This window comes from Clinocottus analis, unplaced genomic scaffold, assembly GCF_023055335.1.
Source record: "Clinocottus analis isolate CAN_PGR_092001 unplaced genomic scaffold, fCliAna1.0.p SCAF_5, whole genome shotgun sequence".
NCBI lineage: Eukaryota > Metazoa > Chordata > Actinopteri > Perciformes > Cottidae > Clinocottus > Clinocottus analis.
This window is the reverse complement of record NW_027176207.1, coordinates 4,202,913-4,229,124: the sequence shown is the minus strand read 5'-3', so window position 1 is coordinate 4,229,124 and position 26,212 is coordinate 4,202,913. Positions and strand designations below refer to the sequence as shown.

Genomic DNA, 26,212 nt, shown 5'->3' with positions numbered 1-26,212 from the left:
TCACTCAAATATATGAATGACATTTAAATGAAGAATATGCAAATTAGGAGCCACTATTGAATAGCATAGTGTATATAAGTACACCAGTATCTAATTGTGAAACACATTAAACCAGGGAAGAGCAGCAGGACATACTGGAGGTATGCTTGTTGTATTTTTATATGCCAATATTTATTCTTCTCAGATTCAGGAGTTGCCCCAATAACAACGCGTAATAATATCAGACTGAGTAGCCGCTTTGTCTGTGAGAGGTGTGTTACATTCACACATCACAGACTGAGCAGTGCAACTAGCCCGGGCAGTTCAGTACCTGCTGCTCTGGAAAGTGACTAAACTAAGGCATCACAGAGGAGAGCGGGAATTTATCCGCCTATTGTTTGCCATGCATTAGTTATCTTTTAAGTACAATTAAAGTTGTCAGGAAAATGTAGCCATTTTGACACATTGTACTCACATTAATGGCAGAAGAGTGTGTGTGTAAAGTGTGCAGTAAAACACGGGCAGCAGCTGTGACTTTCCACCGATGAAGCTGCACTTGAAAAGTGTAAAAAAAAATAAAAAATAGTCTTCCTTTCTACAAGAACACCAAAAAGCATATCTCAGATGCAGCAGTGTTTTGAAGTCGCCAAACGAGGGGACGGACGAGTTATGCTCCGGTGTGAACGTTCTCTTCATTGTTTTTTTATTCGATAAATAAGTGCCATGTGTTTGCTGAAGCAGTGGGTCAGAAGAGAAAACCGTCACTTATTCATTGCAATACATATTTTTGTATCATTGACATCGGAGCTGTAGTATGTTCGTGTGGCTGTAATTGCTCATGGCGGATATTAGTCGTAAGTGTTTTTGCTTCCCATCACTTTTAAAGAACCCCAGCATATAAGCCATGACTGAAGAAAAAAAACAGAATATGTATATATACATTGTGCAAACTTAGTTCCCTCCGTTGATGGTCTTACAAGCGTACACTTGCTGCTATGACGTGAAACAAACCTCCAAACTGATGCCAACTTGGCGTGCAGTTGACGTGGATGCCCGCGCCGGTCACAGACACGTGCCTAACGGAAACAGTTTGTTCCTCAACATGGGTTTAAAACCCACTGGCCGAGTGGTTCTCCACTCAGTTGCACCTTCTTGAGACCAACAATGGACTTCCACTGCAGCTCCCTCAGTGTCCACGAAAGGAAAAGACACAACCCTATCGGGGCGAGGTAGCTTAGCTTAGCGTTGGCTACGATGGGCTCCACGTCCTCCATGCTAAAGCCTTGGGGCTCCAACACACAGTGTAGATGTGTAAACACACTTAACTGATAAATACAATGAGGACAATTAATCTTTTTTTTTAAAAGAGGGTGTGTGTGTTCACATAAGTCCCGACTGGAGTTAGAGCTGAACTAGCCCTCATGCGGACACCATGCATGGGACATCAACTGAAGAGTTGGTATTTCCCCAAACACGTGTCCATGTCAAGACGTTAGCTAAACGCTTCAGCGCCGCCCCGCTTGCTTCTGTACATGCACTGACTGGCACAACGCAAACATTTTTTTAATGCTGTATTTATGGCTTTCTTACAGCGGCCGATGTAAAAATGCCTAATCTCATCCGAGCTACGTACGTGCCGTTTGAAATAAAAATGTGGAGCGGGCGCGTTAATATTTGATCTGAGTAGGGAAACCATAAAGGTTCGTGCTGCTTTTTGTTTTTGCACTAAAGCAAAGCCACCGTGCACGGTGTAAGACAGCGGTGGCGATGCGGGGGTCTGTTCTCTGATAAAACATACTCACACAAACACGGTATTGCACAAACTGCACAACTTGATGTGTGTTTTCAGATTGTACATTTGAATCATATGTGTGTGTATATTGAAATTGAGTAACATCTGCCAATATCTGTCTGTGGAAATATGAAATATGGTATTGTCTCATAAAATCTGTTCATTCCTTAATTTTGCCATTGTCTTTTGTCCCCCTTGTAGGTTAGCGTGGCCCGTGATGGACCCTTTAGAGTGTGTCACAGTTATTGTAAGAGGAGTCTTAAGGTGTCTCATGAATTATTGGGATTTTGATTAATCAAAATTGCAATATACATTATACTACTCACTGCTTAACAGTTTTTTCATCAAGATGAATGTTGATATATCTTGCAACTGTATTCTGGCATTTTTGGTAATGTTGTAAAAAGCCACAGTGGGCTCCAATATGACACAATTAGACCAAATACTGTATGTCACTCAGACATCCACAGATCTCCCAAATCTTTTCTGCTAGTTTGAGAAATGGGATGAAAATGCCTTTACTTTGAAATGGGACTTAAGTTGCTTCTCTCTGTGAAACTTGGTTTATTATGACTGATTGCTCTGAGGCCGATACATGTGGGCTTAAAGTAGTTATTTTTTCCCAAAACTGATGAAATTATCTACTGTGTCAAACTGCGCAGAAATGTTGAGGATGTGAGGAAAACGTCTAGACGACATCCAACTGCCCATCCTAAAAGTCCACCATGGATTAAAGTAGTAGCTTCAACGACAGTCAATCACAGTAGCCCCGCCCCAAAAGCATGCCTGCTTTATGGTTTGTTTGACTTTAAATTACCATAATTAACTAAATGAACATCATGTTGTATTGAAGAAGACTTTAAACTAGAGATTGAGACATAAACATGTTTAAAATGTTTACTGAGGGAATAAATCAAAAGAGAAGTAAAATAATTTTCTCATAGACTTCTATACAACCAGAGGAGGCGCCCCTTGGTGGACAGTAGAGACAATACAGGTTTTAAATAGTCGATAAAATGATGTCCTATGTCCTTCAAACCACTTTTTCTAGACATCAATGGAAAACATTACGAGGTCAAGGACATCTTGTGAAAGAGAATTCATAAGGCCTTTCATCGTGGCACTGCCACATGGACGGTGGGACGGCATTATCTCATTTAATTTGGTAAAGGGTGATCATTCTAGAGTATCCTCAGCTAAAGTTCATTTTTAACAAGGAAGCATTGGCGCACCTTTCCCCATGAAAGAATTCGACCACCTCTTATCATAGCTGCCACTCTATTGGGAACCTTCCTGAGGAAAAAAAGACATTTCCATCAGAGATACAGACTCAGTCACCGTTGCGTGAGCTCATTCGGTGTTGTACTGACTTAACAGACATCTATTTAAACTAAAATATTTTCCTCAATTACAGAAGAAACTCAAATCAAAGCCCACTTCTGCTGCAGGAGGAGCCAAGATCAAAGTGATCATGCAATCTGCATTTACAGCTTCTTTCTTTTTTATGAATGACATTACTGCTATTACTGACATTTAAATATACGTATGCCTGGCACAGCAGATTGTCTTCCTTCTCCTGCAGTAAACAATAAACCTTTCTTTCCATTTTCTGTCTATATTCTTCTCACTTAAGATAACCTATGGACACGAGAACTCTAATCTTCTAAAGGAGGGCGGTTTCTCTGTGCTCACCTCAAATCTCAGTTTAACACCTGGATGTCTACCAGCTGCATTTATGACATCACAGTTTGTAAGCCAATCTTGGACCAATAAGTCACTTATGTGATGCGGAAACGTGATGTTATTAGGTTACAAATGAGGAAAAATAAGAAAAGACTTTCCAGTTAAGTTGGAGACATCTTCTGTCCAGAAGTTCAGCTTTTGAATTGAAAATGATCTGCATTTTTATAGATTCTGGTTATTGTCAACAAGGGATGAGTAGATAGCGCTTTAAACTATTTAATTCAACTTTTTTATGTGAAGACTATATAAAACACAAATTAATATTTAAATGTTAGTATGTGCATACAGTATGACTTCGAACACGTCTTCGTGGGATCTTTGAAAATGTGATCACTGAAAGAAGTCCTGTCTTTTAGAATTTGAAAAAAGTTGCATCGTTTTTGTTTTCATAGATTTTGTCAGGATGTATTTATCTATATTAAGTATTATTCTCTAAATTCCTTTATTCATTCATTTCTGGACTTGCGGGCGTCACGTGACCAGTGCAGCTCCCTGCCCACATACAGTACGCAGCTACGGAAGCCTCCGGAGTTCACGCTGCCAGCTACCGAGCTAGTTCCTGTAAAATGGCCAGCTGGGGAAGGGTCGCCGCCGTCTTGAGGAATGTTTTGAGGAGCCCTGGGTCCCTAAAAGGTTTGGCACTGCGCCGGGCCGTGGGACCCGGTATCCTGGGGTCCCTTATCGGGACTGGCGCTCTCTGTTATTACCAGTATCGTGCGAACAACAGGACTCTGCCCTTCGCCGTTCACGCCGAGGTTCCAAAAGTGAGTAAAGAACTCAACATGGCGAATAAAAGTTTATATCGTTGAAACCGGAGCACAGTGGCACACGTGACGACTGTTCGTTTCACATGTCTGAGGGTTTAAAACGTCGAGTAAAATGCTGATAAGTCGAAGTAATAGCGACACCCATTAATATTTACAGAAGGGCGTCAGTTACTTGAGTATCCACAAACAGCGCCCCTCCCCTCCCTGCTGTCAGGCCAACACTGCGTCTTCACGTCGGGTCTTGTTTGTTTCCCTTGCTGTGCCGTTTCAGGTCGCTGCTGCAGCCCCATATCCATCCGCCAGAAAGGTCCGCTTCAACCAGTTCGCCTCGGTGGTCTACGATCAGGAGCCCTACATGACCCCGAGGGACTTTCTGTTCTCGGTGATGCTTGAGAACGTTGACCGTAAGCCTGCACTGCCCCTGTCTCCTTCTACTGCCAGTGATGGGCTAGTCTGACCTCTCAGGGAGGAGACACCGCTGACCCCTAAGTTAGACCCTTTGTGTTGCATCACATCCACGGATGTGATTCCAGTCAGATATTGAGATCCATTCTTGACATTCAGATGTATAAAACCAAGGTACATGTGGGGGAAAAATACATGTTGTTGTGTTCTTATTAACAAATTGTCCCTCCTCCTCTTATAGGAAAGCTGCAGAAGAAAAACCTAACAGCAAAAGTATGCCTTCACCATCCCGATGTGTAAATTAATTTTAAACGGCCCACGGAGAGCACTTTGTGCCGTGACCTGTTTGTTTTGTTGTTGGTGTTTTTGCAGGATGTTAACTGCATGCTGGGTGCTGCCTCTAAAGCCCGGGCCGGCAACGAGCTGTTCAGATCCATCGGAGACAACGGTGAGTCTTCTGTCTGTCCGTAGCCAACAAATGCCACAATTGTTTTCAGAAGCCAATCAATATATGTGTCGGTGATCATATTCCCTGAGTAAAATTCAGTGCTCTTTCCTTTGCAGGTTTGATATCCTACACGGAGTATCTGTTCCTGCTGACCATCCTGACCAGTGAGTAGATTCCCAGACCCCCACACACACCTCTCAGGGATGTCGTGCTAAATGGATGCATGTGCATATTCTTCTCTTCTGCAAGAATACTGCTCCGCTTCCCTCCCCCCCGCCTCCCTCTGTTGGTTGTCCAAGCTTATGCACACCTGCACATGACAGTGGAGCAGCTGTTTGACCTGATTTGTGTTTTAAGGCTGTTTTCCAGGCTGTCGCAGCAGAAATGCAGCTTTGCCCTACTGACCGAGTGGGTTGATTTTTTGGTGACTGTGTGTATGTGTGTAGTAAATATACTGGTATAGTTCTCTCTCTAACTGACAATATAACGGTAACATTACTGTTGCAGAGCCGCGCACAGGATTTCACATAGCTTTCAAAATGCTCGACATTGACGGCAACGAGCAAGTGGACCAAAAGGAATTTCGCAAGGTACGACCCCAGATATATCTCCGGATTTACTTTTTCTTTTGTTATTGGCGAGATGTGAACAGTGTACTTCAGTAAAACTGAACACAACACACATTTGTTTCACATGGAAGCGCTGTAATCATGGGAGGACACAGAGAGGATTGTTATTCTGTTGTGTGTGTGTGTGCATTTAAATTTCAAAATATTTTGCCACCTTTTTAATGCTGCCTCAAGCACTGATGCCACGGCGGGTGTAAGTATGGACCATGGCGCCGCGTGAAGGTGAGGGAGAGCCGCGCTACGAGCCACTTTTTCCACCCGGTCGTGTGTTTGCATTCCTTCGGCCTCAGTCAGCGCCGCAGTTTAGTCCATTTATTTAGAGCCACTTGACATGCTTGTGCCGAGTCCAGACCGGGACCGGGCCAGTAGGCTGCATGTCGGCACGCTATGCACCTTTAGTTGTATTCTCATATCGTGAACAAGCCCAAAGCCTTGAGTAAGAGAAGAGGTGCATGGCCTGTCCTCTGCCCCAGTGTCTGTGTGTGTGTGACGTAGACGTAGATTTAAAATATTTATTTATTTATTTATTTATTATGGCAGTTCAGTAACGAGGGATCTATGTTCAGATTCAGCCATTTAATAAAATCCAGTTCAGAAGTTAATTCTCAATTTCTCTGGTTGAATATTAACAATGTTTTTTTTTTTCTTCTTCTGAAGCTGAAGAAAATCATTGGGAAAAGTAAGAGGCAAGTCCTGAAGGACAGCACAGAGGTGGGTTTTTCACGTTCCCTCCAGAGGGAAGCCGTGCTTGATTTGAGTCATCTTGTTAGCGTCGCTAATGCAGAGCATTGCCGGTCGTCATATTCACAAAGCTGGGTGTGGTTGTACATTCCCCGATTGTTTACAGAAACCACCGGAAGACGGGGAAAGCGCCAACACCACTCTGCAGGCCTACTTCTTCGGCAAGAGAGGAGAAAACAAGTTGCAGTATCAGGAGTTCCGCAGGTGAGGGAATGAGACAAACAGACATACACCTGCTGCTGACGGTGATCACATGGTGTGGACAAGTCTACATTTAAATGTTACGGTCAGCAGAATCCTGCAAAAACATGTAATAGTTTAATATTTATTTTTAAAATAGGGACCGTAGCATTACAGACACTTAGAAAAAATCAGAGAACTTTCTAAAAAAATTCAAGTTAAGATAAATCTGAGCCAAGGTTTGATCTAATGATGAAATCAACGAACATTTTACATTTAACCTTTGACCTTTTAGTTAGGTTGGAACTAGCGCTTGTATTACAATCGCTTTGGCTCAACACTCGACACTTCATTCAGTCCTCTCACGCAAAGTGCAGAACAGAGTCACATGTTCAGGCTCCAGGCCTCACATCAGCAGCACGGGTTGCAGCGCTCGTCACAACCATGCAGCCCCTGAATCAATGCGTTTGCAGGGAGAGCAGCATCACGACATGGCCATCGACGTGACACAAAGTTAACTGGTGTCTGTTACAGTAGTGAAATTGTTGCATGCTATTTAGCATTACTGTATCTTACGGTCTTTTAGGTGGTTAAACTCACGAGACCGAAATATCCAAGCTTTGGTTTCTTAAATGAGAGCAAACTTTGCGATCAATACAGAAGCGAAAGTGGTAAACCGATGCAGTCGAGACATTCAAGAGAATGAAACGGATGTCTTAGCTGCAGCCTCAGCAGGACTCCTGGGTCTTCAGGCGTCACGTTCTCTGTTCCCCAGGTTCATGGAGGACCTGCAGGCCGAAGTCCAGGAGATGGAGTTCATGCAGTTCTCCAGAGGTATGGACACCATGCGGAGAGAGGACTTTGCAGAGTGGCTGCTGCACTACACCAACGAAGAAGACAACGAAGTCTACTGGCAAAACATCAGGAGGAGGATCCCCGCCGGCCAGGTGAGAGGACCCATCCCCCTCCCCAAAATGCTGTAAAAAGGTCCTTCAGTGTAGCACCCGAGTGAAGTGGACCTCTTGTCTTGCAGAGTATTACATTTGATGAGTTCAAAGCCTTCTGCCTCTTCTCCAACAACCTGGAGGATTTCGCCTTTTCTGTGAAACTGGTGACCGGAGCCAACCGTCCCGTTGGAATGGGTGAGTGTCCTCTCTTGTCGGGCAGATCGCGGCCCCGTTCGCTCTGCACACTGAACACGCAGCAGGCGACGCCATTGTTTCCCTTTCCCTCTCGCTGCAGCCCAGTTCAAGCGAGCCGTGAGGATCGCCACGGGCCACGACCTGTCCGAGAGCGTGCTGGACACGGTGTTCAAACTGTTCGACATGGACGGAGACAACTGCCTGAGCCACAAGGAGTTCATGGGCGTGATGAAAGACAGAGTGCTGCGAGGTCTGAAGGTGGGTCCCGTCAGTGTTTTCATTAATCGCCACACACACACACGCGGCCTTGTGAAAGGAATAGTTGGGACATTTTGGGGGAAATTGCTCACGCTCCTCTCACGTTTGTATGCTGAATATGGACCTGCAGCCGGGAGCTGGTTACCTTAGCTTAGCATAAAGAAGGGAAGCCTTGTTCCAGAGGTCCGCCCACCAGCCCTTCTAAGGCTCACTAACTAATCCATCTGCAAATCTATGCAGAAAATGTTATTCATATTTCCTGGAATTGCTGAATTATTCTGCTAACAAGTTATTTAAGTAATCAAATTTACTGCTGATGAAATAAGAAGGGGGAAGAAAAAAACTCCACTTATAAGATTGACCTTTTTAGCATGGCAAACTATATGCAAAATAAATCAGTAGATATGTTGTCAATTGCTCCAGTGTTGCATTTTGAACAATGGGACCGTCTGATGGAGTAACCCCGGTCTCGCCCTCAGGTGCAGCATCAGAAAGGCTTTCCCGGCTACTGGCGGTGCGTGAAGCGGGAGACCATGAAAGCGGCTCAGGAGGCCCTGGGGGCGGAGACCGGGTGCCCCTTCTGAACCGCCGCCAGGTCAAGAAACAAAGGATTTACACCACTATCTTGTGTACAAACGATACGTTTACAGATCAACCATCTATTGTCTGATGTTCGCTGAAGAACGGGTTCTAGTTGTGTTTACAAAACATTAGTTTTTATTGTTTAGTGCTAGTGTACTGGTCCGTGTGCTTAATTCAAGTTGTGCATTTTCTATTCAGAGTCTGATCGCTTTATAATCACGTTTTGCACTCTACACGCTCCCACGCTGTCTGGAAACGTTCACTACCTTTTAATTCAGTGGCCATTAATGCATTTTCAATGACTTTTTTTCTGGTGTGGGTTTTTCACGATGTTCTTCTTGTCAAAAATATTTATCAAATAAAGTTTCTTAAAAAATGCCATCGACTCAACGCTGCACTTGTGAGGCTGAAAGAATAAAGTGTCCGTGACTCGTAACTATTTTGTAATTTATTGTAGAATTGACCCGTTCAGGTCACATGAGTATGTGGGTTAACCATTGAAGATTGTGGTGCTAATTATCTTACCATACATACAATAAAAAAAAAGTAAATAGACAAAATGACAAGCTTACCTCTGTGATAGATGAACAAATTAGTGACTGACGCCGAGGTCATCAGTGAGTACAGCATACACGGCTACAATACAATAAAATTACATTGAGCATGAAGCCATCTTTGGTCTTCTTATCACTATAAACAAATACATAGAAATTTGTATTGTATCAAAAATAGAAATTACATAGCCATATTGAAAGTAAATTCACATTTTTGACATACAATAAGAGGAGAATACCTAAGAGACATATTGTGGGATTACATTTTTTTTTTCTTCAATCCTTGACTTTTAAGGACCAATTGGTTTTGCCACATTTTGAACATTCATTTGTTTTTTGTTTTTTTAAAAGAATCGCTTGATTCTTTTAAATGTTGCTGTCCTCCATCTGCATGGGAACAACATGTAGAACCAAAACAAAAAGGACCAAAACAGATTGTCGTTTCTAAAACAAGCGTGTGCTTTCTATCCTGGGCTTTGACGACGAGGCCTCCGATGCTCTGGAAAGGAGGAGGGGGAAGAGATTTGGTTCAGCACTCCATTTGGCCGGGACGCAAGCAGCTCGGCCTTCGCAGGTGAGCCGAGGGCCCTCCCTCCCCCTCTGATCGACGGACGCGTCCCTCTTCTTTAGTTAGCGGTGTGTGTGTGTGTGTTTGTAGCTGTGTGTGTGTAGCTGTTCTCCTGGGGTTCAGAGTCATTCTGTTCTCAGAGGCACACATGATGAACTGCAGCCGAAGTGGACCTCTGCTCGAGATAATAGGGAAGTGCTTTCAAAGTGTTTGATCCACTGAGGGGAGAGAAGAAGAAAAAATGGGTCACATTTTAAACAAACAGTAGGTTAACAATGGGGCTTTCTTTTCTAATGGGTTATTTCAGGCTAGTTATGTGCCCCTAAACTAGAATCCACTCAGTCTAAAGTTAATTTTAGCAAAGAAAAAAATAAATAGTTAATGCGTCTATCATTTTCCTGCCACTTGTCTGGGGTCCAGGTCACAGTAATTAATCACTTCTTGAAAACTACTGGGAAATGTTGCAGCACGAGTAGAAAAGTGGGATATAAAAAAGGTCAAATGCCTAAAGTCTTGCCCTTGAGAGTTGGTAAATCCTGCAGAAAGCCCTAGGTCTAATATTAGAGACGTCTGTTCGCAGAGGACTGCCAGAGACCTCACGGCTGAGAGATGACGCCGTTGTTTATGTCACCCATTCGACAGAGCATCTTGTGAATTTGATCAATCTGAACTCAAAAAGTCTACTACTGAGAACTCTGTTGGCACCACGACAGACGCACCTTTGTTTTCATGTCTACGCAATGGGCCGATCCTGCGCATTCCTAATTATTACGGCGATTACATGCCGAATAAACATTCTTCTGAGATACAGTCTGACCGCGCTCCTTCATTCACCTCCGTGTGGTCTGGAAGGACATCATGAGGGACGTGATGGACGGATGACCTGCTTTACAGATCAGCCACACCGAGCTCTACTCCAAGTCTTTGTAAGCCAAGATGAAGAATACAAAATACTAATAATAAACAGTACCATGGTTCTAACACTGATAGTGTTTCTGATTAGCAAAAATCTCTTTTGCAACTATTTTTTTTTAAATTTCTTATCAGGGACTCAAATTGGTTTTGATTAGTTTAATCTATTTTGCTTGTCATTTTAAAATACACATACTTCACTAAATGGTTCATTAGTACCAGCTCTGTCTCTCTGTCTATCTGCCTTGTAATTGCCAGTGGACCCTCATCTCCCTGCATGCATCTCTTTTGTTTTGCTGCCTCAGACTGATTTATATATTTTGGTTTTTAGTGTCTAACAACGCAGCATCATCTTGTCTCGTCCATGTTTCTATTGGACAGAATTCTTCCGTGTGTATTTGCTTTTCATGTCTTGTTTATGGGCCTGTGTTGCACATCTTAAAACTGTCCTGAATGATGTTTCTACTCGTATTAATATTCTCCCTTTTATTGTTTCTGCATGCTCTGAAAGGGAAAATTACGCTAACTTCACAATTTTAAATCTGATATTGTTTTTTAGGGTAACTTTGTAACATCTGTCCGGGGACCACAGATGAAAAACAGCCTTTTAGCCAACTCTGGCACATTTGCAGGAACGTTGTATTAATCTATCCTGTCCCTACCAAATAAAGCAATAAAATAATGTTCTATTAAAGCTGATGTCCATCCCTCAGGACAGCGCGTCGGTCGACCTAAGACAGATGCAGAAGCGCGTGTTCTCATCGTCTTACCATTCACTACGACAACAAGATGGAGACGTCAAGGGTCGCTCTCCTTCTTCACCGTCACGTCTCCGTCTCCGGCCAGGATGGTCGAGATCTCCCCCTGCATGAAGGCCCAGGGCACGGAGGACCCGGCCAGGGGACAGCGCTCTCCGCTGGGGCAGTACACCTCCCCGCCTTGACCCTGGCTGCGGATGAACCCCCGGGTGCAGGGGAAGCAGAACTTGTGGTGCGGGACGGAGGGACACTGGACAAAGTGGGTGTCCTCCAGGCGCTCTCGGCAGAGGGTGCAGCAGAGCAGGGTGCCCTGGGCGTTGCTGGTGGACTCCCCGGCGCCGGCGTTGCTGCTCTGGCCCGCCGCGCTCAAGCCCTGCCCCAAGGCCGCCTGGGAGACTGAGGTGGAGGCGGTGGAGGGGCTGCCGCTGGTGGGGCGCCCGGCTGAGGAGGAGTGGGCCGTGGACATGCCGGGGCTGTCTCTGGCCATCTGGCTAGAGCTCAGGCTGTCTGCGACTCCCATCAGCGCGGAAATGGGCGAGGGCTGGCTGTGTAAACGGGGCGGGCCTTCTTGTGGGGCGGCCATGCCGGGAAGCGGCTCCATGCCGGAGTACGTGCCCCGGGGCCACGGCTCTCTCGCCGGGTGATCGGGCCTCCCTTCGCTCCTGCCTTCGCTCCTGCCTTCGCTCCTGCCCTCGCTCCTGCCTTCGCTCCTGCCTTCGCTCCTGCCTTCGCTCCTGCCTTCGCTCCTGCCCTCGCTTCTGCCCTCGCTTCTGCCCTCGCTTCTGCCCTCGCTTCTGCCCTCGCTTCTGCCCTCGCTCTCCCCGTTCTCGGAGCCCGGGGAGGCCTTGCGGCGGCGAGTTGTGCTCTTTGCTGGTACAGAGCGTCCGGCGGTCGCAATGGGCAACCCTGCGTCCAGCTGGGGCAGGACCTCTGGAATCGGGGGCTCTTTGAACATGCGCACGCCGTCGTTCAGCAGCTCTGACAGCCCGCGCCAGTCTCCCGTGCCCTGCCGCTTCTCGTACTCCACATAGCGCAGCCCAGAGTTCACCGCTTTACCCGCGTCTTTGGCCGAGTCGCGGAACATCTGCCTGACCAGGTCCGGGATGCCCGAGAAGATCATCCCGGAGCCGGCGGGGTACTCCACAAACACCTTCAGCTCAAACTCCGGCGATGTGCTGGTGTCGAAGGCCAGAACGCGGCCCATCAGGTTGTGGTCCTTCCTAAAGCGCACGTTGAAGGGGACGCAGCTGCTCAGAGCCACGAGCACGTCCCGGACCGCTTTGGGGCGATTGGGCCAGCCTTCGACCCGGCAACGAGCCACCTCATTCAGTTCTGCCATCACTTCATTGTTCCGCCACAAAGCGGGATCTATACCCACCAGAGCTGAGGTGCTCGCTCCCACGCCCAGGGACACCACCTGTCTCCTGCCAGAGTCACCCATTATGGGGCCGGCTGAGACGGTGATCGGCGTGGCCCCTGCCCTGGAGCCTGACATGGGGGCTAGAAGACCATGGGGTGCCGCTACTAATCCCTGAGCTATCAATGCATGGGATATGGCGCCATGGAGACTAGGGACTGCCCCAACTATAGCCCGGCGTGTGTTTGGGCTCTGCCTGCTGCCCTCTGACAGGGCCACATCTTCAGCTCTGTGCAGCCCGTTGGGGAGGCGAGAAGACACCCCATACTCACCCCTCCCCCTCTCCATACGCTCCCCATGCTGCCGCCCTGCTTCAAGGGGCCCGGCCGGGCTGGGTTTGCCCTGCTGAGGACCGGGCGACCGGCCGTCTAAAACCCCGTGCGTGCTCTTCAGCTGCCTGGCAGTTTCGATGAGGAGCTCTATTCTGTCCGCCCCGTCGTAGTTGACACATCCCCGGCACACGGCCTCGCTGAACTCCCACAGCATGGCCCAGGGCATCTTGGGCAGATCGCAGAGGTAGCACCACTGCCGTCTGGAGGAAGGCTGCGAGGCGGAGGACATGTTGTTTACAGGCCCTCGACCAAACTTTCTTCGGGAGGCCTACACGTTACGGTCTGCGTTTGTCAACAGTTCTTCTTTTCTCAGACGCCACCACGCCGCGCGCCGCGCATTTTACGATGGAAACGAAACGAGAGAATGAGCTCAAAACGCGACCGCTGACGACAGCATTTAAAAGTTGGCTACGTCTTCTTCTCGATTTGTTCGTGTCGGTCTGTGTGGAAGGAAGTAAAATGTTATAAGACACCGGAAACACCTACGCGACTGAGGCGGAGGGCACCATGGGAGTTGTAGTTTTCTTTTGCTTCCATCGCTTTCTTCTCTCCGGTGTCGTGAACGCCACAACGTTGAACGATGAACCGTGAGACACGAGTCTACATCCAGTTGTTATGAGAACACAACTACCAGAGTGGCACTTCAAAGTGAACTACAATGGTTAACGTAAGATAACGTGACCTCCATCAAATCAGAGCCCTTTCATATTCCTGGTACCCGTGTGCGTGACGTGACCGTTACACTGGTGGCTCGGGTGCAGGACACGTGGTGTTCTACTGCAAATTGCTACCTGTGTGTTGTGATTCTCCACGCGCCTCATCTGAACGCTTCAGAGACAATCTAGTTCCTGGTGTAGTTGTATTTTTTATATATATTTTTCAAAGTGCATATTTCAAGGTGAAATAATGGAAAACCACCACACATAAACAGCTTCTTTTCACTGGCCTTCACTCTGATGAACAATCCATCAGACATCTGCACTGTTGTCTTTTTTTTTTTTTTAAACATTTATCTTGATTATTGTATATTGTCTATGTAAGAGCAATGTGTAACCAGAGTCAAATGCAATGCATGTGTAGCAATAAAGCTGAATCTGATCTTCCAACAAATAGTTTTATGTATGTGAGCAATTTATTTAGAAAAATGCGTTCCATTTATTTTGGTATGGACACACAAGTACACCACAACAGGCTATATATGCATAGATCCAGCAAATAATCCAAACAGCAACGCAACACTCAAAGTGTGGTCTACAATTAAAAAATATAAGTATACTACATACCCTTTGTATATAGTTAAGTGATATTTGGATATTCTGCTAACATGCTTTATTAATAAAAACATTTTTAGGTGAATAAGTAAAAAGGGCAATTTTTCATTTTTTAACTGCTTTAATTCATCTAGCACTTCTGAATACAAACAGTAATACTGAAAATAATGCAGTGCAGGTCTGAGTGCATTATGCTACACACAACCTGTGTGTAGTGATGGGGCTTTAGCCCGATCCAAGCTACCTAATGCTGGTAAGGGGAAACTGAAACCACTAACTCTTAAGTTATTCCAGCCAAAGTTATATTCACAGTATTGTTTACTATAAAAGGTGACGACTTGACGATGGCATCTTGACAGAGGCTAAACTGATAACCAGCTCCCTCATCTCCGCCCACCTTTAATCTTCCTCATGATAATCCTCTATAGTTTAGGGATCAACATACAGAAGGCACCCGAACCAGCGCGGGACAGAGATGTCAGGAAACAACAGCCGCTTCTCTTTGGGAGAACGTGCCAGTATATTTGTACCTCCCTGTGAACTTGAAGGTTTCCCTGTCAAGAGTGAAGAAATGAAGGATACAATACAAATCATCTCTGGAGACATCAACACTGGTTATATCAGTATTCACATCATTACTGTTCTACGTGTTTAAACTAAACAAACAAACAGAGGTCCACATTGAATTATTTCAGGGTAGTGTTTTTCTTTCTTTCTTCAAACCTTGTGTCAGAAACATACAAAATAAAACTGATTGAAAAATAGGATAGAAGTAAATACATCATACAAAATCATAGTTTAAGTAACATGTTCTAAAGCAAAGCAGTCCTAGCTTTTGTCAATTTTACTGATCGAATGTTTTCCAGGAGCGTGACATTGTAGAGAACACTATGCAAAGACACGAAACATTACAAATGGTTTGTGGGGAAAGTGTTCAGTTGGCATGGTGTGTGGTTGAGAAACACAGCTTCAGTGTGTACGGGTAAGGCCCACCTGGAAGAGCAAACAAAAACATGTGTTGTAAAGATGACGGTAAAAGACAATATAAAGGCTATAACATTTAAAGTATTTGGTACAACTACACGAGCATGTACAAACAAAGTTTATATGTTATTGCAAAGAGATGAGAACTTACTGGGGTTTTTCATCTGGAAATGGTTAATCAGAGCGAGGGCTTCCATGGCGTCATTGATGGATTCCCACTCCATGAGACCAGATGAACTCCGCTCACCTTTTGTGCCAGACAACAGGACTGATTAGGTCACTAAAATAATTCAACTACTGCTACCCACTCTTTACTTCACTTTATAAAAAATATAAAAGACAGCATTTCTATAATATTACACTATTGGCCTGGTTGTAGATCATAGTACTCACTCTTTCCGGTGAAAAGTTTCACACTGGTGGGGCTCTTGATTCCCAGTTCTTCGCATGCCTGGAAGGAAAGACCAGTTTCAGAGGAAGTTTGAGGCGGCGGTGCATAAAAAAAGTGCAGCTCACAAATGAAACCCTGGTGGCTTTTCTTACCTGGTTGAAGACCTCTGGAGCGATGTCGGGCTGTGCGTTGAAGAAGTGCAGGACGTTGCTGGGGTGCTGAATTCGGTTCTTGGCCGCCTGCTCCGGGGAGGTGAAGCGGTTGTTGCGGGATCCGTGGAAATCTTTGAAGCTGCTGGTGTTGTCCTCCAACTGGTAGCACTGTCCTGGCACAATAGCCTGCTGCTTGGACACACTGCCGTGGGGAAAGGTCAAAGGTTGTTCATCCAGCTCTGCATCTTCTTTATAATCTCGTTTTCTAATAGTTTGGACAGCTGCTCTTACCAAACGTTGAGTTTCTGTCCGAAAAGGAAGTTGTTGTTGAGGTGAGTGATGGCCCTGTCCACAGAGTAACAGTCTCCCATCTCCACCATTGCGGCTCCAGGCTTACTCTTCATAAACTTAATCTGAAGGAAGAAGAACATTCAGCTGACTCGCACACAAAAGGAAAAATGGCAATTATTTTCTTTAACTATAAGGTCTATTCGTTTATGAGGGCATGACTTCAATTTGCATGTTTTGTTTAACAGTCTAAAAACATGAAGTCGATATTAAACGGACTAGTTATTTACAAGTATTTTGGATTGAAAAAAAGTACAAAAATTATGAATCAGTTAAAGATGAACTATACGCAGGTGCTCTATTCAACTCCAGCAAGCACTAACAATCACACAAATGCATGACGTCGTCCATGACGTATGCAGCCATCAGCTTTTGACTCGTTCCGACGGTGTTCCACTCACCCTCTCTACGTTGCCGTAGAGGCAGAAGACGTTGAAGACCTTGTCGGCGTTGACCTTAGAGGGCTCGAGGCCATAAACCATAAGAACCGGGGAGTCGGCGTGAGGGCCGTACTCGGGGGGCGGCGGCCCATAACTGGGGCCGTAGCGCTGGCTGCCGCGGCCACGCCCGCCCATACCTGGCCCCATGCGGTGGGGAGGAGGCGGGCCGTAGCTGTCCTCATTGTAGCCGTGATAACCTCCTTGTGGGCCAGCTTCATCAGAGGGGACAAACCACAACATTTGAGGTACAGATCCAGTCCTGGGAGTGTGATCCATTCTTCGAAATGTCAGACCAAAGTCTTCAAGGGATATTTACCATAGTCAGGTGGGTGGTCTCCCAGAAGAGCCGGCTGCCTCTGGCGTTTGTTAGGATTGGCATTGGGATCTAAAATGGTCAAATAAAAGTTGCCAATAAAACAGTTTCCTTGTCGAAGAACATCCAACAGGTACCGCAAGCTACTAAGGGACATGGTTGTGATTGACATGCAACAGAGGGGGTTAATACTTTAGGTGTTAAAAAAAAAGTCTGCAGGCTTTGTTTTGCTTATCAAATAAGTGACATAATGGAGATTTCTTTTAGCAGTGATTTTGGAAAAATAGCTTTCATCTTGTATCCACTATCCCAGTACAAACACACACACCTTGTGAATTGTTCCAATTGCCTTCACCATCAGCATCTGTGCAGGTACACATATACACAGGTCAAATCCAAATAAACATTAGAGAGTATAAATTTGGCAACACTGTATCAACATCCTATTACATGACTGACGATTACATGGAGTAGAAAGATCCCAGTAGAAGATCAGAGGGTTAAATCAGTGCTAAGAGCTCTCAGGATGTTTTATTGAAAACTATCAGACCTACACAAGTTCAAACAAACCAGATACGACAGACGTAGAATACCAGAAGTGATTTGACAGCAATTGTTTTGGCGAGGTTGCATTGTGGAAGAATGAAAAAAGATGACACCCAATTTGTAGAATGGGCTTTAAAGTACTCAACAAAAAAGTATTTTTCCCCCATAATATTGGATGTAAAAAAAGCTCTGTTCAACCAAACCTGATTCATAAAGGCAACTTCCTGTGGTTTAGTAGATTGACAATCTAGTCATGGCGATCACTTATGAAAACAGCATTTAATGTTCTTATTTAAAATTGAGTGTTAGAATTGAGTGTAATTAACATTCTTTACATACTTGATTGTATGCTATAATTAGCAGTATATATATATATATATATATATATATATATATATATATATATATATATATATATATATTGACTACATCGCTTTTTAAGGACCATCAACAAGTCTGCGTCAATTGCAACTGCTGAAGCCTAAATGTTTCTCATGATGCATCCCTCAACTTACACTACTTTTGGAAAATACAGCTCTGCAATAATAAAAAAAAACATATTAATAAGTAACGTATCATCAAGGAGAGATCCACACTACCGTATAGAAACAGCCAGCCAGTGAAGGCCACAGGGGTCAAACATATATTTCTTATTATGACCCAAACGTATTTATATTTTGGTTACAGTTTGCTTAAGACATCAAATCCGTTTAACATCTGTTCCATTAAATGATTAGATTTACTATCCCAAGTACAACCTTAAATGTAACCAAAATATGAATCTGCAGGGTAGTTCGGATGTGCGTAGAGACTGCAGGTACACCGATTATAATGCACTCTGTACTGCAGATTGCTCATTGAATGTGCAACTCAAGTCACCTGTCAATAAGAAACATGGGGAGAGTTCACTTGGCGTAGTCACCAAATATTGGGACTTTAATTGGGACAAGCACAACCTCCACAACCCAGAATGTTGCACTATGAATAAAAAATGTAGCTTACATAAAGAGAACTGATAAAAAAAACTACCTATTTTAAATGTTTAATAATGTGCCACCACCAGATGTGACAGCAACCTGAGAATAGTGCAAAACCAAATAAAAAGTACCTGAACGAAAACCCAAATCTGTAAAATAAAATCATAATTTTGTAACCAACCATGCAGCAACTAGTGCTACAAAAAGTGTAACACTGCCCCTTTCACTCCCTCCTTGATGAAAAAAAGTGTTTTTCTTCTTACAAATGAATTGTTTAACTACTGACTGACCCACTCTCTTGGATGGTAAGGCGCATGGTAACCCCACATGAGGTGGTATGACGAGAAAAAAAAAAGAAGATACATTATAGAACTTAGCATGACAATTCAAAGCCAGTTTGTCAATTCCATAACTGACATATGTTGTTTGCAAGTGTTGCTGTGGGCCTTTACCATATTGTAGTATGAACATGATGCCTAAACACTTCAACAACAGTCACGTTGTTTTCGTTTCACAATCATTTTCATTCAGATTATGAATTCATTCTGTCAAGTACTTACAGCACCACACATGGAGCATGGGACACAGTGGGCAGGTAGGGGGCAGTCTTCAGCAAGGATGCTACCTGCCAACCTCTTGACTCCAGCCTCAACTCATTCTCCCTCTTCATTCTTTTCTTCCTTCTTCCCTTCCTTGTATTCCAACCACCAGAAAGAAAAGTACATCCACGCATCCATGCTGGGTTTTGACTTGCTGCAGGTTTGTTTGGACAGTTCCTATTCAAAGGGCTCATTTCCAGCTTACCGTGCTCTGACCACAAAGCAGGACATTTGCACCGTTTGAGAATGGGCTGTCTGTCCACAGACACACTGAGCCAAACCTGCATCACACGGGAGGCGTTAAAGGCATCAACTATGGGCCAGTGCAAAAAAAGGGAAAATGAAACAACGCAGAAACAACACAAGAACAGCACAGAGAGGAGGGGGAATGGGGAAGAAGATACAGGGGGAAAACAAAACACTAGAGTCCATAAATGTAGGAAGCTTTAGGAAAGGATTTTGGAATCTGTTTGCCTCTGTGCTTGTATGCTTGATAGGTGTTTGATGCTTGTGTCTTCATAGGCCCCCCCGTGGATATTTCTTCTTGTGTAAAAAAAATGGACGCTCACATGATGCCTGCTTATTTGGTTTAATAGCTGTCAGCCTCTGGCAAAGCGGAAAAGGCGTCTAGCACTTGTCATAAGTCATCTGGAATATCTGCGTGACGATGTGCTGTCATGGCAGTTCAGCTGTGTGTTGCCGTGGATATTCGGCTCGTTGTGTTGTGTTCGCCCAAGGATGGTAGAGACGAGCGGTGTTAGCATCTGGGAAAGGGAATGGCCTCTTTGTTTGTTTGTTTACTGCCCCAGTGTGTGGTATCGTCTGTTCCCTGGTCAGGCTGAGTGTGTCTGAAAACTCCTCTGTTGCTCCCTGTGGTTGTGTTATGGCAGGCACATCCCAACGACCAACGCGCCTGCCTCCCAGCCCCCATCATCAATGTGTTGTGACTCTTCGGCGGGCTCTGCGGATGAGATGTGCTGTACAGGCAGAGCGGTGGGGGTCGATGCTTATCAATCTATCAACGTCAGTCTGTGGTGGATATGCGAGGTGTCTGTTCGCGTGGCCGTGGGAGTATTTCTGTTCCTTTAAAAACTGAAATGGTGGCAAGTGACCACCACCAAAAGATAAAATGGACTCCCATGTCAGGTGGTGGAGGTAGTGGTGATGATGGACTTGGAATAAGGAAGTACTGAGTTGAGGTTGTGTTCCGGTATTTGTTGCCCCACTGTGTCCGATGTATGCCACAGAGCAGATTTACATTAGCTGTGGCTGTGGGTGCTGTTGTGCTGTAGCTGTAGAGGTTGAAGTAAGCCTGTATGAGTTTGCACAGTGAGGACACAAGGAGTACCTCTGGCTCGTAAGGCAGCGAAAACGATAAGAAAGATGTCAGACACCTGTATAAGACCTGGAATGTACATGTTGTGGCCCTGGTACAAGAAAAAACAACTACATCATTTAACAGTGATTGGTCAAAAATGAAAATGAAAAAAAAAATCCTCAACACAGATACATTTAAGTAAAGTATTTGTCTAATCAGGTTTAAAACTACAGTATTGCGGACCACAAAGGCAAATGTGAATTGCAGTATCATCTTCTTCATCCCATAGCCAATGATCGGACTGCTTAACAGTTTGCCTAGTTGCCTGAAGCAGTATCTCATATTTCTGTCATTGTATAGTGGCAAAGAAGAATCTCTGTCATAAAGTGAGTGGCTGATTCGTTTTCTTTCATGGAGGTTTCAGGTATGCAAGGAGCTTGGTTTTTAAGTTGTTGTTTTAGTATTACATCAACAGAACACATATCCAATAACAAATGCTGTAATCCATACCTTTAAAAAACAATGTTCACATGATCTTTGCCAAAAATATTGATTTGAAAGCTTAACAATGTCGATGCAGCTTGTTCTTAATATACGTTGTTCTATAAGGTCCCATGAAATGTAAAATGTTCTTGTGTCTCACATCTGTTGTTCAATGGTTATATGCAAAACATAGCAACATGTGTAATGTAACCCAGAATAATCAGCTAACTTTTTAGTGTCATTATTTTGAAACTATGTACTTGAAACTTGTGCAAATTCATCCATCCAATAACAACACTACACTCAACACCACAGTTTGATGTTTAAGCCTCAACATCTCGGTGTCACTGACGGTGATCATTGCGTTTATGCTCCAGCTACCCCCAAACCCCAGCCGCCCATCATTAAGTCCCACCCTCGTGCAGAAGTACCTGTTAAGTAAATCCAAGCCTGAGAAATGTTCAAGATCTCAGGAGTGGTTTCATAGTACCTTTAACCAGAGGTGTGCCAAATGGTCTCACGAGTCAACTCAGCTGGCTAGTGCAATGTTGAATATAAGCTATGATAAAATCTCCACTATGTTTGAAGGAATAACAGGTGCGATAGTCTCTGTAGTGTAGAGTAGGCAGGGCTGTGAGGGTGTATAGCTGTGACATGCTCTGTAGGGAATGTGGATCTGCGTAACGAATGGTGCACCTACTTATGCTACTGTGACGAGTGCGTAGGGCTTCTCACATGCATGAGCCTGTAATTAAGGTTGGCTGCCCTTGAGGTTGCTCCTCATGCCCTTACTATGAGCCCGCTGTGTGACGAGAAAAATGCATGAAGACTGTGAAAGGCATCGAGGGAATACTGCCTCTGACCACTGAGCTGAGTAGCATGGCGAACAGTAGGTGAAACCATTCACCAGTGATCAAAGGCAATAACCCCGGAGGCGGAGAGCCCTAAACATCCCATACAGTGGAATGAGAGGAAGAATATAAGGGGAAGAAAGGGTCGGGGACTGCATGTTACCTTGGCCACTGAGGTTGGGGTTTGTATAGTCCCACGTGTCCTGGTCGTTCTTGAAGACATTAAGTCGTGCTGGCTGTGGATTACATTACAAAAAACATCAAGACCAGTTTCCTCTTATCAACGTTTAACATTAATTTAACAGCCTCCACAGTTGATGAGACATGGCCATAAGCTTACCTTGGCATACTCAATCTTTAGAGTGCAGCAGCCAGAATAAATGTCTGCCCCATTCAGAGAGGCTTTGGCCCTCTGAGCACTTTGGACCGAGTCAAACGTGGCAGCAATGAGTTAAGGTGAGGTCTGATTAAAATCAAAATTTCTCAGGGGCCCGGGTTAATTAAACATCAACACAGTGTACAATTATAGTGTGTCCAAATGCAAAAGGCAATCACTAAAAAGGATATTCCACCATGGCCTGAACACCATTCTTTCTGAAGATGACGATCCTCTGCACAGGTCCACAGTTGTTACAAATAGTGTAGAGCACGTCCTGCGGAGGCACACAGATAAGTCCCTTTTATTTTAACTGACATCGACATGTTCAGTGATCAAATAAATGATTCTGTCTGAATTTGTAATCATATAGTAACACATCTATTTCAACAGACTACTACACAAATCAGGATGTGACCCGGTCATAAGGTTATTTTGTATGATAAAGTTACCGTGGTGATGGGATAGATGGGGTTTATGACAGTGAGAAGCAGGACGTTGTTGACGCTCCGGGTGTCGTCTGAGTCACCTGGCCGAGAGATCTTTTGGCTTGTGGAGTAATTGATGAAGGCGGGGTGACCGGCAATGTAAACCTGATTTTCTCCTGCATATGTGACAGCGTTACAGGAACCACTCGTGTCCTCATACTCCACTAGGGCCTGCCGCTTCTTGGGCATCATAACAACATAACTGTGAATGAAGATTTAAAGAAGAAAATTACAGGCTAGATGTCGGAACCATGTTTTATGAGTGAAGGCACGTATCAAATAAATGTTTATTGTTACTTGGTCCGACTTGGATTCACGTATGTCAATACATTCTCAATATCTTTCACATCTCTCGTTAACCACTTTTCCTCTACTAGCAAAACTTTGCCCATTCACTCACAAGATGGAGGGAGACACTGCGCCAGTCCACACTACCGACAGGCTGTTATTGTTGTTGAAAACTTCTGAGGTGAACCTATTTGTTTTTTATACATCTTTCATTGACATGTTTTGCAACGGCCCATTTTCAAACACATTTTATTTTTTATCACAGACCATTTTAATAAAATAAGTAATTGTAGCATCTCACATTGGGCCGTGTTCAGGTGACTTACAACTGAACATTTGGCCCACTGAAAGACACACATGCACGCACACACACACACACACACACACACACACACACAGTATTAATTTTATATATTTGAAATGTGAAATCACATTTCAAATTGGCTACTCTACATGGTCGTAACAGCTTGATTGGATGACAGTAGTTCTGGACGGGGTTGTCTGTAAATGCATTTTAAGAGGTTATTGTAATTGCTGACAAATTAAGTCCAATGAGACCTGACCTGGCACATGAATACCAGTAAAGAACAGAGAGAGCACATTAGACATATACAGACAGACTGCAGGGGCTCCGTTTTTACCTGATGGCTCCAAACTCCTGCAGGGCCTCCACCAGGTCAGCCTCCATGATACCGTCCACCAAGCCCCTGATGTGGACCACCGAGGAGGGGAGCGGTTTGTGAGGGTCATCGTAGTTCTCCTGCAAAGGAGCGCACACACGCACAACATGACGCTTGTAGGTCCATGAAATGTGTCCACAGCTGGTTGAAAAAGCGATGGCGCAGGAGTCCGGCAGAGATAACTAACGTGAATGTTCGTTGGGCCTGAATAGCAGACCAAGACAGTCCGTCTAATAAAATAGCCCTTATTGCGCTGGATATCAACATTAATAGTGAACGCTTATGGTTAACTAATATATATATATATATATATATATATATATATATATATATATATATATATATATATATATATATATATATACATTTTACAGGAAAGAAAATGGTAAATGCGTGTAGTTTAGTATCTAACGTTCTAAAATATCTATTAGACCACCTCCGTCACCGCTTTAACGTGTTTCTATTGTTTCTATTCGTGTTTCTATTCAAACCCAACATAACGTCAGCTAGCTTCGATATTTCAGCTAGCTGTTAGCTGGTAGATAAGCACTACTTTGTCAGGCTAAAAGCATCTCCTAGAATAACAAAACCGAGCACGTTTTAGCATAATAAGATACTGACTATGAAGACCAGCGAGAACGCCTCACCGTTGTCATTCCTCCTTCCTCCGTTTTCTGTCTTTTCGTTGCTCTGCCGCCTTCTCCGTAGTATCGGCCCGCAGCGGCAGCCATGTTGTCCTGTCCCCTGTGCCGGGTTATGGCTGCGTTCATGTTATGTGGGAAAAAGGGGATACCTTTTTGGACCTCTGAAAGCAAGATTCGTGCAATATCTGGAAAAACAACAACTCGATTTGACTATTGTCCATAGCTAGCTTATTTCCACCGGAGTTCCTAAAATCACATTGTATTCTGTTGACAAATATTAAAATAATTATAAATGTTCTACTTATGAATGCGTATCCTCCAATAGCAATCAAAGGTTAGGATGATTGGATGACTTTGTCTTTTTTTATGAACAGTTTTTCCTCTTACAATTGCGATCTGACAACCATTGTGGCATTTCGACTCGGGTGCTCATGTTTCATAATTTCCCGTGAATGCAGCAGACCATCACAAGCTACACATCTTGATCGATCTATCCTGTCAATCACTACAGGAGAGGAGGTGGGGTTATACACCATGGGTTACACATTTTAAACAGACCCAGCGCAGAGGAACACTGCTAACCTGTAACAACCCTGTCATTCATTTAAAACAACAACAACAACAACAATAAAACATTAACCCAGGACTACTTTTTCTAGACTTATGGATTTCCTACTGGAACCTCATGCTAGAATCCATCTATCTATCTATCTATCTATCTATCTATCTATCTATCTATCTATCTATATATATATATATATATATATATATATATATATATATATATATGTATATATATATATATGTATATATATATATATACATATATATACATATATACATATATATACATATATATACATATATATATATACATATATATATACATATATATATACATATATATATATATATATATATATATATACACATATATCTATATATACACACATATATATATATACACATACATATATACATATATATATATACACATATATATACATACATGTATATATATATATATATACATACATGTATATACATACATGTATATACACATATATATACATATATATATGTATATATATGTATATATATATATATATATATATATATACATATATATATATTTCATGGATACAAAACTGACCCAGAATTCAATTTGACTGGATTATGTTCAAGACCCTAGCACAGCATTGGATCCTTGTTTTGGACTTCAGAATAGTGCTAGATCATTTTTTAGACCTTAGCACAGCACCGGATCCTTGTTTTAGACCTTAGCAATGCTGGAACCTTGTTTGAGACCTTAGCACAATGCTGGATCCTTGTTTAAGACCTTAGCACAGTACTGGATCCTTGTTTTAGACCATAACATAGCACTGGACTCTTGTTTTAGACCATAACATAGCACTGGACTCTTGTTTTAGACCTTAGCATCGCACTGGATCCTTGTTTTAGACCATAACATAGCACTGGACCCTTGTTTTAGACCTTAGCATCGCACTGGATCCTTGTTTTAGACCATAACATAGCACTGGACCCTTGTTTTAGACCTTAGCATCGCACTGGATCCTTGTTTTAGACCATAACATAGCACTGGACCCTTGTTTTAGACCTTAGCATCGCACTGGATCCTTGTTTTAGACCTTAGCACAGTACTGGATCCTTGTTTTAGACCATAACATAGCACTGGACCCTTGTTTTAGACCTTAGCATCGCACTGGATCCTTGTTTTAGACCTTAGCACAGGACTGGATCCTTGTTTTAGACCATAACATAGCACTGGATCCTTGTTTTAGACCATAACATAGCACTGGATCTTTGTTTTAGACCTTAGCACAGTACTGAATCCT

The 26,212-nt window shown here is 43.7% G+C and overlaps 3 protein-coding genes across 6 annotated transcripts; 1 reads left to right on the top strand and 2 right to left on the bottom strand.

Moving 5' to 3' along the window:
• The first annotated feature begins 4,032 nt into the window (after window positions 1–4,032).
• On the top strand, window positions 4,033–9,045 carry micu2 (mitochondrial calcium uptake 2). The gene is made up of 12 exons (XM_068600616.1): window positions 4,033–4,278; window positions 4,553–4,685; window positions 4,928–4,959; window positions 5,059–5,134; window positions 5,251–5,298; window positions 5,642–5,724; window positions 6,421–6,474; window positions 6,611–6,708; window positions 7,460–7,631; window positions 7,718–7,826; window positions 7,927–8,084; window positions 8,564–9,045. The coding sequence occupies exons 1-12, from the start codon at window positions 4,081–4,083 to the stop codon at window positions 8,666–8,668; spliced, it is 1,266 nt and encodes a 421-aa protein (XP_068456717.1). The 5' UTR covers window positions 4,033–4,080; the 3' UTR covers window positions 8,669–9,045.
• Window positions 9,046–9,104: 59 nt separating this feature from the next.
• On the bottom strand, window positions 9,105–13,646 carry LOC137802103 (interferon regulatory factor 2-binding protein 1-like). Its single transcript, XM_068599692.1, has 2 exons — window positions 11,471–13,646; window positions 9,105–10,006 (listed from the first exon to the last, which is right to left on the bottom strand). Exon 1 carries the CDS (start codon window positions 13,434–13,436, stop codon window positions 11,499–11,501), a length of 1,938 nt encoding a protein of 645 aa, XP_068455793.1. The 5' UTR covers window positions 13,437–13,646; the 3' UTR covers window positions 9,105–10,006; window positions 11,471–11,498.
• Window positions 13,647–14,579: 933 nt separating this feature from the next.
• On the bottom strand, window positions 14,580–24,514 carry hnrnpl (heterogeneous nuclear ribonucleoprotein L). 4 transcript variants are annotated; one of them, XM_068600222.1, is made up of 14 exons: window positions 24,360–24,514; window positions 23,674–23,792; window positions 22,709–22,946; window positions 22,448–22,533; window positions 22,221–22,317; window positions 22,044–22,116; window positions 17,435–17,470; window positions 17,110–17,178; window positions 16,755–17,005; window positions 16,297–16,418; window positions 16,006–16,207; window positions 15,856–15,913; window positions 15,614–15,709; window positions 14,580–15,471 (listed from the first exon to the last, which is right to left on the bottom strand). In XM_068600222.1, exons 1-14 carry the CDS (start codon window positions 24,480–24,482, stop codon window positions 15,413–15,415), a joined length of 1,629 nt encoding a protein of 542 aa, XP_068456323.1. In that variant the 5' UTR covers window positions 24,483–24,514; the 3' UTR covers window positions 14,580–15,412. The 4 variants fall into 4 exon arrangements, with proteins under 4 accessions (XP_068456323.1, XP_068456322.1, XP_068456325.1 ...); XM_068600221.1 differs by having other exon boundaries at window positions 16,755–17,013; window positions 17,112–17,178; XM_068600224.1 differs by lacking the exon at window positions 17,435–17,470.
• Between the last annotated feature and the right edge of the window lie 1,698 nt (window positions 24,515–26,212).

What these genes read in the sequence shown, in the direction of transcription:
- micu2 (XM_068600616.1), top strand. Translation starts at nt 4,081, where the DNA reads ATGGCCAGCTGGGGAAGGGTCGCCGCCGTCTTGAGGAATGTTTTGAGG. An exon ending in ACCAAAAGGAATTTCGCAAG is followed by an intron (nt 5,725 to 6,420) that starts GTACGACCCCAG and finishes CTTCTTCTGAAG; the next exon opens with CTGAAGAAAATCATTGGGAA. An exon ending in CAGTATCAGGAGTTCCGCAG is followed by an intron (nt 6,709 to 7,459) that starts GTGAGGGAATGA and finishes TCTGTTCCCCAG; the next exon opens with GTTCATGGAGGACCTGCAGG.
- LOC137802103 (XM_068599692.1), bottom strand. Translation starts at nt 13,436, where the DNA reads ATGTCCTCCGCCTCGCAGCCTTCCTCCAGACGGCAGTGGTGCTACCTC.
- hnrnpl (XM_068600221.1), bottom strand. Translation starts at nt 24,482, where the DNA reads ATGAACGCAGCCATAACCCGGCACAGGGGACAGGACAACATGGCTGCC. An exon ending in AGGAAGGAGGAATGACAACG is followed by an intron (nt 23,793 to 24,359) that starts GTGAGGCGTTCT and finishes GCTCCTTTGCAG; the next exon opens with GAGAACTACGATGACCCTCA. An exon ending in TTTCCAGATGAAAAACCCCA is followed by an intron (nt 15,472 to 15,613) that starts GTAAGTTCTCAT and finishes TTGCTCTTCCAG; the next exon opens with GTGGGCCTTACCCGTACACA.